The sequence below is a fragment of the Chelonoidis abingdonii genome, chromosome 1, assembly GCF_003597395.2.
Source record: "Chelonoidis abingdonii isolate Lonesome George chromosome 1, CheloAbing_2.0, whole genome shotgun sequence".
NCBI classification, from domain to species: domain Eukaryota; kingdom Metazoa; phylum Chordata; order Testudines; family Testudinidae; genus Chelonoidis; species Chelonoidis abingdonii.
Window position 1 is genome coordinate 246361891 of NC_133769.1, and position 13282 is coordinate 246375172.

General features: G+C 40.0%; 1 protein-coding gene and 1 long non-coding RNA gene across 2 annotated transcripts in view; one reads left to right on the top strand and one right to left on the bottom strand.

Moving 5' to 3' along the window:
* LOC142045940 (uncharacterized) overlaps nt 1-13282 on the top strand; it is a 56641-nt gene that overhangs the window by 13098 nt on the left and 30261 nt on the right. The gene's annotated exons all lie outside the window — the stretch shown is intronic.
* The window catches only part of RP2 (RP2 activator of ARL3 GTPase), a 32524-nt gene continuing 23264 nt past the window's right edge, over nt 4023-13282 (bottom strand). Inside the window, exons 4-5 of the mRNA XM_032784353.2 lie at nt 12880-12965; nt 4023-6785 (exon numbers count right to left, since the gene is read on the bottom strand). Of these exons, the coding sequence (XP_032640244.1) occupies nt 6702-6785; nt 12880-12965 (170 nt within the window). The 3' untranslated portion in view covers nt 4023-6701. The remainder of the gene's footprint in view (nt 6786-12879; nt 12966-13282) is intronic.

The window sequence follows — 13282 nt, forward strand, 5'->3', positions numbered from 1 at the left end:
AATTGTCTTAGTTTGTGGCAAGGGAGATTTATGTTAGATATTAGGAAAAATCTTTAAGGATCATTACGCACTGACACAGGTTACTTAGGGAGGCTGTGAACTCCCCATCACTGTAGAACAGTTTAGACAAACACCTGCCAGGGATGTCTAAGTATACTTATTCCTGCCACAGTGCTGGGGAATGGACTAGATGACCTCTTGAAGTCCCTTTCAGCCCTATATTTCTATGAAATACAGACCTCAAGCCCAGTCTTAAACACCCCTTGCACAGAATTCCCACTTATTTCAATGGTACTTGTGCATAGTGCTTTGCATCAAATTTGACACTCCTTCTGAAAGAAGTTAAATAGCTCTCAGTCTTTTATCAGAGATTGTCTCTTGACTTCTATATCATTATGGTAGTAAAAAATCAGATAGCAAATTGTAAAAAGTATCTTAAGGATAAAACTCTTCAGCCAGCACACAGCAAGTCCCCACTCTGGAATTAACTACCTGTGGTGGACTATCAGACCTTATGCTCATAGAGCTCCAGGATACAATGCAAAGTCTGATTAGCACTTTTTTAGTTAATATTTTTGTTAATCCCCCAAGATGAACGTTTAGTCATACTGGACACAAACAAAATGTGTAATTTAAAGTGTGCACTGGGCTTCCTGTTGCTGCTGACCTCCTAAATTTCACAGTAATTCTTGTAGATTTGGAAAGCCTGCTCAATAATTAGGAGGAGCAAGAATGGCACAGGAGTATAGTGATAAAGGGAAAAGGTTTTAAAATATTCATCTGAGACATGCACACTTTATGAGATACACATCTGTGGCATTCTGGTGTTTCTTAAACAATTCACACCAATATCACCTGCAAGCTTTATAAAATCCCTTCAAAAACCCATACGAAAAGGTGGACCTTCACCAGTTTAAAGACATAAGGTTGTGACCACCATTACACTGAAGATGCATGGATGAAAAAGAAAGCTACATTAATGAAACCTAAGTACTTACAGACATGGAAACATTTAAGACAAGTAAAATACATACCTAAATATTCAGAGCTAAATAGTCTTAAACATCTCAAAGAATAACTTTGTCCCTGTTTATTAGAAAGGGCTACTAAAGTATTATTTGTATTATAAGTAGTGAAGTATGAGGATGCCGTTCAGCATGAGCAGCAGGTAGTGTAGGCACAGGAAGGCTCTGCCCATGCTCCCCCACCTCCCCACGTTCCATCCTGCCTGCTATTCCTTTTGTGCCAGAGGCTTGGGAATGCAGGCTGGGGGCCACAGTGTGCCCCTAGGGCTGTGCCTGCCACCCCATCCTCCTGGCACTGGGACCACGCTGCCCGCCCAGCACTGGGGGCACTTTGGCAGAGCCATCACTGGCAGTAAGAAGGAACTGAGGAGGGGCTAGGTCGGCAGGGACATATATTCAGCACCATGAAGACACCACTCTGGGGGGCTCCACATCCAATCCAATGGGAGCTACTCAGGGAAAACTTTCCGATGACTGTGCACATGGCCCACACACATCTTAATTGGAATCAATGTGAGCAATCACTCAAAGAAGAATATTGAGTATTTGCAAATTGAGCCATAATCTCTTCTCTGGTTGGCAGTTTGAAATGTTCTTTTTATAGACTTATTGAGGTCTCTGGGATCTAAGCATGTGCGTAGCTGGTTATTACTTCTCTCCATGATAACTAGGGAACTCATCCATTCTGTTGGCTCAATTTTTTGTGCTACTTGCATTGCTTCCATCCTTGCAAGCTCAGCCTTGAGTTTAGCACGGAGTGCCAATGGCACTTTTCTACATGGATGAATAACTGGAAGGACCTGCATGTTCATCCGGATTGTATGTTCATCCTGTGAGCAACCCAACCCATGAAACATGTTGAAATTGCAACCTTCTACAAATCTCTCTACACAGGTTTACACATAAGGAGAGTTTGGATGCTGCTTTTCAAGAACTACTCCTAGCCTTTAAGTCTCATATATTAAACAAGCACCACCTTTGTTTGCTAGAAGAACTAGGCCTCAGTTTGTACTACTACAGTTATTAACTCGGATTAATAAAATACTTACACCAGGAAAATAATTTGCTTCTTACACATGGCAGAAGATGAATTTAATAATGCATTGTGTTTTTGCAGGGTTTTTTTTTTTTTTTGTAAAATAAGTATCAGCTTGATTGTGCAGGGCCTACACATGTAACTCCAGCACCCGGACTTGGTTTAATTGAATAGGAAACAGAGTAAATGGCTCCTATTTGCACATTAGTCATGCCATAATGTTTCTGAAAGTAGTTGAATGACTATTCCATTAGATTGAGAGGCAGAACATTTCTGGGAAAGTTTTGCATAGCTCCAATGCTTTGAAAAGGGAGAAATTATATTACATGACCAGTTCAATAATCCTTCCAAAATACACTCCCATCAGCTTTAGCAATAAGAGAAATCACATGTAAAAAAGGCTAGCTCAATTGTTAAATATTACTGATATAGATAGCCTTGCAGAAAGCTTTAGAAATTCAGATACTAAGCTATGTTCCTTTTGCATCACTTCTACAGTTTTAGCCCACACATGGGTAGATTTCTCCATTTTCGTAAAGGAGATGACTGTATCTCTGCCTTTTCTTATCAGTTTAAGATATTTATCCCATTGCTAGTATCACACTTGTGTCCCTCAGGGACATGTACTGAGACCATTACTGTTCAACCTATTCATAAGTGATCTGGAAAAAGGAGGTAAATGATGAGCTGGCAAAATTGGCAGATGATACAAGACTACTCAAGATTGCAGTCTGTGACTTAACTAAGAATTACAAAGGGATGTCACAAAACTGGATGGCTGGGCAACAAAATGGCAGATGAAATTCACTGATGCACATTGGAAGATGTAATCCCAACTATACATACAAAATCGTGGTGTCTAAATTAGCTGTTACCATTCAAGAAATAGATCTTGGAGTCAATGTGGATAGTTCTCTGAAAACATCTAGTCAATGTGAAGCGGTAGTCAAAAAAGCTAACAATGGTAGGAATCATTAGGAAAGGGATAGATAAGATGATAGAAAATATATTGCCTCTATATAAACTCAGGGTACACCCACATCTTGAATACTGCATGCAGATCTGATCACCATCTCAAAAAAAAAGATATATTGGAACTGGAAAAGGCACAGAAAAAGGGTCTGTGTGGCAGGGAGGAACAATTAGGAGTATGGGACAGTTTCCCTATGGAGGAGAGACTAATAAGATTGGGACTTCTAATCTTGGAAAGAAGAGACAACTAAGAGGGATATAAGAGGTCTGTAAAATCATGACTGGTGTAGAAAAAGTAAACAAGGAAATGTTATTTACTCCTTCTCATAACACAAGAACTAGAGATCACCAAATGAAATAAATAGGCTGCAGGTTTAAAAAAAACAAAAACAAAATGAAGTATTTCTCACACAACTCAGTCAACCTGTGGAACTCTTTGCCAGACGTTGTGAGGGCCAAGACTAAACAAAAAAACACACCCTACTCTATACACTCATGGAAGATAAGTCCATCGATAGCTATTAGCCAGGACAGACAGGGATGCAAAACCATGCTGTGAAGTGTCTCCTAGCCTCTGTTTCCCAGAAGCTGGAAATGGGCAACAAGTGATGGATCACTTGATAATTGCTTGTTCTGTTCAATCCCTCTGAAGCACTTGGCATTGGCCACTGTTGGAAGACAGAATACTGGGCTAGATGGATCAATGGTCTGACCCAGTATAGCCAGTCATGTTTTCCCCAGCCTACCTACTGTTCCTCAGTAGAAACTCATTTCTATATTTACTACATAAATGGTTGGATAAAACAAAAACAAAAACACTCATCTCAAAAGATAGGCTGATGACTATAAAAAGACAGCTCAGTGCTTTTTCTACTAAGTAGTAAATTTGACAGTTTAAAATTCCTCCCTTTAAACTACTATATCAGTTAACATTTTTAAAATACAGTTTTAGCTGCATAGAGTATTTTAAATTATTATGAAATGAACTGTTTATTTTGAACAATTTTTATTGTAAGTCACATTTCACAACTACTAGACAAATTACATACAAAAACTACCAATATACAAAAAGCTGCATGAAGCATATACTGTTACACTATACATATAACTGAGGGGAGCTTACTTCATTCGGAATAGAAGTGTTCCTAATATTTGTTAGCAGTAAAGTTTATTTAATAAAGTCCAAAGATTCAGAAATATGCTGTTATAATTCCATTAGGTATTTAATTACAAAACAAACAAGAGTGCTATAAAAAGAAAAACCCTTTAATTGCATTTGACAGTCTAGTTACCCACCACTTGTAAAAACAGCATTTTCCTTTAGTTGGGGGAAATTTTCCCAATATTTCAAACCTAAATCTGTTTGTCATATGAAAGTTAATGCAGAAATAGTTACTCACTGCTGTAGAGACAATTAAAAACAAAACTTCAGCCTGATTAATAAGCAGAAATTGTTACAGGTGGCGGAGTAGGGGGTGGGGGGGAAGAGATGACTAAATCCTCATTTACATATAGAACATGGCTTAATTTACTGATCACAAAAGGGTTTAAGAACAGGATGCCCAATTATATTTAGACACTTCATTACATGAAGACAGGTCTGAAATATATAACATGCAGGATTCTAAGACAGTGTCAGGACAGAAACAGATCCGTTGCCTGGTCAGTATCATTTCCACTCCATTTCCTGAAACAATTTTTACCCTCCACCCAAATTTCAGCAAGACAGATGCAGTATACTGGAATGAAAATTTGAATGACCACTTCTGAATAGAAAAATGTACTAATTTCTACTACCAACTAGTACTAGTTTGCAAATTAGTCAGTCGTAAGATAATTTTATCTCTAGAGAAGGAGCAAGTTTCCTTTCAATTTGTGCACCTTCCTTCTATTAAAGAAGTGGAGTTAAGAGCATGCATTTATCTACTTACAGCAAAATGGCAGACTTCAAAACCTACATATACTCTTATTTACATTATGGACCTTGCAAAGGTTGGGAGTAATGCAGACAGACATACCTCTTTCTTTCCTTCACCAATCTCAAAGTATTTCAACCAGCTTCCTTTGGCATTCTGAAGCCACAGCACTGACCAACTATCAATATAGTCATTTACTGCTCTATTTGCAAGGTGACTAGAGGATAAATTACCAGACTATATGAAGTCAATGAGTTTTTTCTTTTAAAAAGGAAATCACAACATAGCATTTTACATTAAATGGTACTGGGAAGTTTATGTTTACCCCAGCAAGTCACATCTAATCTGAAGAGCTATGGGTTTGCACCTCATATGATATGAGAGCACTCAGTTGATAAGTCCAGTAAATTTGTGACATAATGAAGCTAAATTTCTGCTGTCTGAACAGAGGGCCTATGGAACCTTAATCTGAACTCTTGTAAGACCTTGCAGAAACTCAATCTGCATGTTGAGGATCCAATATTCTCATGTGTATGCATTAAAATTCGTTACATTGTAGTGAACATTCTTATGTTGACATGATATATCTAGTAAATGCCACCAGGAATACTATATAGCTCATCTATTTTAAAAAAAAAACAAGTCAGAAAGCTATAGTTAAAAAAAGTTACATTCCTTTAGTCTCAAATTAATGCTTTCTTGGTCTGTTTCTAGAAGTAACTACTAATGTTAGTTTTACAGTCAGTCAATTATCTGCAGCCACCAGAGACCATGTGTCCATATCCTTCATCATGATGGAGGAGCACACTCAGGTGCATGCATCCAAACACTGCTTTAAAAAACTCCCCCTGATTCTAGGCTGTGGTGTGGTCTAAACAATGGCAGTTGCCAGAGACCCATTATGGCAGCTGGGTTGTAAGGAAGCCTCAGGCTTATCTTCTACACTAGCCCAGAAGAGGGATGAGGCAGGAGCCATATATCACTGGAGACCCTCCTAAATAGGGGCCTGGGAGGGTAGGGAAGAGGGCACAAAGCATCTGCAGCATAGCTCCCAGGCTCTTTATACTATTTTTAATGTAATTAAAATTAATGTTAGTATAGTACATTAACATTTAAAACTATCTGGTATAGAACACTTGGTGCAATTAATATTTTTATGAATACAAAGACTGAAGCAGAGTAAAGTCAACTGTGAAAACATGCTATTTAAAAGAGAAAGCAATTTAAGAAAAACTTTAGATCAGTTAGGAATGACATTTGTCCTGATTAAGATAATTTTGCATATGGGAAAGTACCATAAATTCTACAAGTTAACTTCTCTAACGTACCATTGACACATATCAGCAGCAGTGTGTTTCAGTTAATTACCTTTTTTTTTTTTTTTTAGAAACACAAAATGTGGGCAAGCATTGTACCTAGTTTCTAAAAATCCTACAAATTAAAAGATTTGAGGAATGTTCACATCAGAATATAATTAATTTCACTATAATCATAAATTACTAGAAAGTGTGTTGTTTCTTAAGTGGTACATATCACATGTACATGTGAAGCTACATTGTTCGTTGTAATTCACATGATGCAGTATTAAATTTAACCAGTTCCTTTTACAAAAACATATACAATACAAAGGTCAATCAGAAAAAAAACAAAACCAAAACCACCTTTTCTTGCTAATACAGCATTACACAGTCAAACCAAACTATATCCAAGTGGTGAGACAGGCCATGAAGAAGAACATCTTCAAGTCACATTTCACATTCCCATCTGCATGTCAGCAAAGTTGTAGAAGCTGTCTACATCTTGAGAGGCCGATGCTTTGTTCGCCGATACAAAAACCTATATATTTTAAATGAGGAAGTAATTACTTGTCACTGATATGTACAAATGCAAGTCATCTCTGTCTTATGTTACAGAAATGTTTATATTTCTAGAGATTTATTCATATAACAAAGGCAATTCATTTTTTAAAGGAAATCAAAATAAATAGTTTCAGGACTCAGTATATGGAGCAAAGAAATTTGAGACTTCCATTTGTCAAGCAAAACTAGCTTTCCCTTATAGAAAATAGCTCCTGTTTAAGCAGTCAATGATAAACCACATTTTTTAAATTTTAGACTAGACTGTTTAAACAGTCACTTCAACCATCACCCTGTAGGGGGAAGAAAAGCCATTAGGTACCATCAAACTCACTTAAGAAAGCAGAGCAAGTACTCCACCACTTTCCTCTCCCTTCCAAGCCACACAAAAAAAATGAAAAAAAGGCATTTCTCTCCTTCTCCCACATATACCTCCTCGGGTATATTTTCAAAATTCCAGAAGTACTTTCTCAGCAAAAGTTGCTTCCACATTTTTCCAACATCCAAATTGTTTAATATTTAAAATTTTAAAAAAAACTAATTGTACAAAGTAAATGTCCTTGAAAATAGTTGAAAAAAATATTGATTTTAGTAAATTAACTAGGCCTGCCTGCATCCATCAGGCAGCCAAGATACATCTAAAACAATGCAAAGTAAGTTATCAGGGAAATGGTTTGGCAGTTTATATCTAGCCTTAAAAAGCAAGTTTGTCTTCCAACCCAAAGCTGAATTTTAGAGAGTATTTTATACATCTCAGGAGGAAGTTAAGATGTGTCTAAATGACAACGTCCAGTGACTGAGTACTTCAGTTAGTGGAGTTATCCAAGGTATCAAAGTTAGAGTGATAGTTCTTGGTGATCATGTAAGCTCAACATCTCAGGATCACCAGACCAAAACATAACACTGTCCCAGTTAACATCAAGCTCAGCTCCACTTCCTGATCTTAGCTTTGAGATGAGATAGGAGAGAAGGGTTTGTATCCTTGTATTGGGCCAACCACTACCTTCCTTCATTTTGATATCAGGATAAACATCTCTCGTCAGAGCAAAAGGCCTGTTTTGATGATCCACTTTCAGAGCCCAGTGAAATGTGGAGCCCTGACACCCAATAAGAATCAATATCTAATAGATCTATTAATGCTTTGGTTGGATATCATGATCCATTTTTGGCCATGAATACAATGGCTCTTTAAGAGAGTTTTCCCCCCACACACGTGTCCTCACAGGACATCTTGGTTTTCAGACAGACCGCAAAAGCTTTGTATCAAGACAAAGGACTGTGGAGCAGTATAATGCCCCCATCTGTAAAATGGCAATCTTCGATAGAGAGATTAAGTGACTGTCCATCACCATAAAGGAAGCCTATGGTAGAGCCAGTAACTGAACTGAGTGAAGTCCAATACCTTAACCGTTCACACTGGAAGAAGTTAATAATGCAACTACGGCAGAAATTTCAGTCTAAAGTCAGACCACTTACCAGTTTTTGTAAGTGTGAACTGTGGCTGTGCAACTAGTGAATTGCTTTTTCACCCCTACCAACATCCAGAGTGGTGACCAGAGTTGTTTCAGGTAAAGAATCTAGTTAATCACAGTTGTTTACACCTAGTGACCAAATTAACCATTTCTAACAGCTCTCTTCAAATCTAGCAGATAAAATAGCCTGTTTAATACCATGGAGAGCATGCTTGGATTCTAGATGGGTGTATGGAGGTGGTGAGTTTTCCCCAATAGAGTTTCAGTCAGTGGCACATTCTGCATACCCCTGAGCAAGAGATGTCAACTGATCCATGCCCCAGCTGATTGGTGAAGTCCAGCAGAGTGGTGCTAGAACCATTTCTGAAGTGGATAATAGCTCCTTGCAGAAACAAGTCTGAAGTTGGTTATTTCCATAATTAAAAAGTTGTTTCCTACTAAAAAGTGACATGAAATATTTCATAATATGCATTTTAAAAGTTAAATTATGGAAAAAATCCTTCATTACGCAAATGCTTGTTTTATTATGTAAATGGTCTTTGGACTGTGTGCGAACAAAAATATTTCTCAGATAACCCAATGTTCCAGTTACTTATTCAATACAACAAGCATTTGCACATGGATGAGGGCATGAAGTCTGCCAGGGAAGAGTGCTGTGTGTAGAAATCAGCTTTAAGTGAGAAAGCAGGGTGTCATTTCCAATTTAGGACTGGAATTGATGGCACAGACATGCTACTTGAGGGTAGTCCAGAGGTTGTCTTATTTGTACATGTTACATTAGCTATGTAATCAGAATTTGAACAATACACAGTGTTGGGGAAGCGAACTTTAATACTCTGTCCACGGCCACACCCAACATCATGACATGCCATTGTCTACTTCTAAAAATGATATAGAAAGTATAAAAAACAATTTGATAATGGTAACAAACAACTTCAGCCTTTGAATAAGGAACTGTAACCTAGAATAAGGAACTGGGAATAGCCAACCAACTTACTCATTTCCTGAGAAAAGCATGCTAGCATCTCAAAGAAGCAATTTTTAGACCACTGCTCAAGCAACTGTATGCTAAGAAATTCATGAGGCATCTTCCTCTTTGGGTAAAGTCAATAAAGTTGTAGCAAGGCTACATCAGAACTCTCTGGATTTCTCTAGTCTCATTGACCTATGTTGGTTTGGTTTTAGGCCTGGCTATGCTATGGTTGATCTCATGACCTATGTTCCCTCTAAGTTGTGCAGCAACCCAAGAATCAATGAAGTGCCATGCACTTGATTAGCAGAGCCATGCACATCTGGCGGTGTTCAGGTGCCCTCCTGCTACTGCTCTGCGGCCGCATTGCTCCTGCCCTCTGCCTTGGAGCCCCTGGCCAGCTGTTCCCAGGACCCTCCTGCTTGCTGTGCAGAGTGGAGGGGGGCGCTGATGTCAGAGTATCCCCGTTCCCACCCCTACCCATGTATCCCATCTCTGCAGAGTGAGGATGGTGGGGGACAGGACTCACGAGCAGGATGGAGCTGCTGAGGTCCGAGCAAGCCTTCTGGTGAGTGCCACTGTGCTTAAAGAGAGCCCCACACACACTCCCCTCCCAACACATACTTGTGTTACTTCTTGGTACTTCCTGCAATGCACACATATTCTGTAATTTTATTCTTCCGAAGTGTTATTTTCGTGTTTTGACTGGTCAGTGCATTTCATAATTTTATTTCTTTTTATGCTTAAATTTAATTCTTTGAATAGTGAGTTCTAAAATGCCCAGCCTGTCCTGGCTGGAATAATTCTCCCTATGGTAACTTTTTTTAAAAAATTACATGCAGGTTTGTTTCTACTGGTGGCGCACATCCACACATTACCTTGATATTGGTGCACATAAAATTCATTCCGCACACTGATGGAAAAAAAATGAGAGAACATTGCTCATGACAATGGATAAAGAAAAACGGTCTTGAAAAGTTGGCATCTTCTCACGATAAAACAACTTAAAGGCTGCTAACAAAAGACTGGGCAAACTGAATAAGTCAAGGAGTTGTTCTTTTGAGGGAAGCTAAGAAGTAATTTAAGGCACCTTAGGGCTGGTGTATGCTACACAGTTAGGCCGACAGAAGCGACCTTATGTCAACCTAATTGTGTCGTGCCTACACTACAGATTTCCTCCTGTCCATGCAAGTGCCCTACACCACCAATATAACTACTCCACATCCACAAGAGGCATCACAGTGTCTGTGTAAACATTACATCCCTTACATCCAGTTTTGGCTGTCTTGTCAATTTCAGGGCAGGAGCCATGAAACTGACAAGAAATCAGGTCAGCTAGAACCTAGCTGTCCCCAACTCCCTGGAGAGCTGAGCAGCTGGATCCTGCTCCCAGCTGGGGCAAGCAGCCCCAGCAGCTTCCTCCTTGCTGCTCCCGCCTCCAGGCTGGGAGCCAGGCAGTGGGGGGCCCCCCTGAGAAGTCAGGGCAGCTAAACCCCACTCCCCAGGGACAGGAAGCCCCAGGTGTCTTCCCCTGGCTCCTGGTAGGGAATGGGGGTTCGGGACACCCACCAGGAACCTGTGGGGCAGCAGCTAAGAGACCAGGCTCTCAGCTCCTCACACTGCCCATCTTAGTTCAGTGGAAGCACTCCTCCTGAGGATGCACAACACTGACCCAAGGAGGGTAGTGTGAACATGCATATGTAATTACTGGAGTGGTTGTAAGTCAACCTAATATAGGTTGACTTAGGCCAGGTCTACACTGCGACTTTAAATCGGTTTAATGGCCAATATACCGATTTAACGCTGTATCCGTTCACACGACGTCGTCATTAATATCAAGTTAAATGGCTCCTTAAATCGATTTCGGAACTCCTCCCAAACGAGAGAGTAGCGGCTCAATTCGATGTAGCGATAACTCGCAGTAGGGTTCGTGTGGACGGAGAATCGAACGTTACTGCCTCCGGGCGGCATCCCAGAGTGCAGCACTGACCGCTCTGGACAGCAATCTGAACTCGGATGCCAGCGGGCAGGGTAACAGGAAAAGCCCCACAACTTTTGCATTACATTTCGCTGCTGCCCAGCGTGGAGCTCTGATCAGCACGGCTGGCAATGCAGTCTGAAATCGAAAAAGAGCTCCACGCATAGACCGTACGGGAGATACTAGGTCTGATCGCTGTATGGGGAGACAAATCTTGTTGTATCCAGCTCCGTTACAGAACACAGAAAGTGCCAAAGCGTTTGAATAAAAAACTCCAGGATACACAGCGCTGCGTGACAGCATAACGAGAAGCCAGAGATCAAATGGACGCTCATAGAGGGAGAGAGGGGGTACTGAGGACTCCAGCTACGCCACATCCACAGCAGTCTCTGAAAATTATTGGCATTCTTGGCTGAGCTCCCAACTGTCTGTAAGTCTCAAACACAGTGTCGGGCGTGTTCGAGGGAACAGCTCCTCAGTTTATTCCCCCCCGCCACACGTTGAAAAAAAAAAAGGGAAAAGATTTGCTGTGCTAGTGCTTTGCTCATGCACTCCGCGAAAAAGGCGCCAAAGGGTTGTCTGCTGCCTTCACAAGGGACGGGTGAGGCTGTTACCCAGCGACCACCGGGGCAATGTTTTTGCCCATCAGGCCACTGTGCTCAACAAAGTGCACAGCAGAGTGCGACTGGGAATAGCGCAGGAAGCAGTACCCAACAGTGGCACCGCTTCCTGGAAATCGATGGTAGCTTTGGACCATGGACGGGCAAACAATCAGATTTTCGGGATCCACTGTGGACGCGCTAAACCGATTTTATTAGATCTGTTTTGTAATATCGGTTTAAGCTAATTCGAAATAATCGTGCAGTGTAGACGTACCCTTAGGTTTGCAGTATAGACATACCTTTAGCTTAATGTATGCCCCAAAGAGGTATAAAAAAGTTAAGCGAACAGATTAAAGATTATTGCGATATTATCCAGTTTCTTGCTGCATCATATGCTGCATCTCCTTAGAAATGTTCCTGTATTAAGAACTCAGACAAACTACAAATACTATCCCAGGGAAAGCGCTATTAGAACAAATGAAGAGGAAGCTATATGAAAAATGGTAATGTGGTGTGAGAAAGCTAAACTATGAGGACATTTAGGTTATAAGGAAAAACCTCGGTACATCTTTAGCTCACCACCATGACTGTCTTACAAATACAGTAGAAGCCTGGCCTTGGAAGATATCTACTGATCACTTCAGAAAAAAAAGTAGTCTCATCCTACTTCTCAGCCAAGAATTAAGAGCAGATTGCTCCAGTGTGGTCTACATTGTAAGTCCCAGAACACAGCCCTGCCTTACTGTACATTAGGTAAGTTATTTTTGCAACCACAAGTTTTAAATAGAAAATTTAAGTTCTTCAGAAATTGATGATTTAGCATCATCTCTTCACTTGGCAGGGAAAGTTTCCTACTTCCCACTGGTGAGCGTACTTTTCTTTGGAGTAAATTAAGCTCTGTGAGTTTCAAGAAATTAAAAAGACAGATGTTTTCAGGTCTTGCTGGCTGACACAAACTTAGCAAATGAAAAATATGATTTCTAGATCATGAAATATTTTTCAGGCAGATTCTGGTCATAGTAATTATTTCCTCAAGAGAAAACATAGCTCACCTTGGTTCCACTGAAGACATCATTTATAATGCTTCGACATCCTTCTACGGCACCATCTCCATTAAACTCCAAAGCAACAACAGGACCTACAAAGAGTTTCACATGTAATAATGTTTTTTAGATTTCCATCTTTAATGGAACATTAAAGATTTGCCGTTTTCTTTATCCCTTTCAGAGCCCTGAGTTTTTTTTCACATAAAGCCTCAGAGTTCCTATTGCAACCATCATCTTTCAGGATAAGGATTAGTAATGGAGCTGTGAAAATACAAAAGTTGTCTGGGGAAAAAAGTGTACAAAGGAAAACATACCGGCAATTCCATATTTGAAAAACGGCTGCTGTAGAAATAACTGAACAATGCAGATTTCCAGTTGAATTTCTTGAAAAGCAGTTGGTCATAAAAGG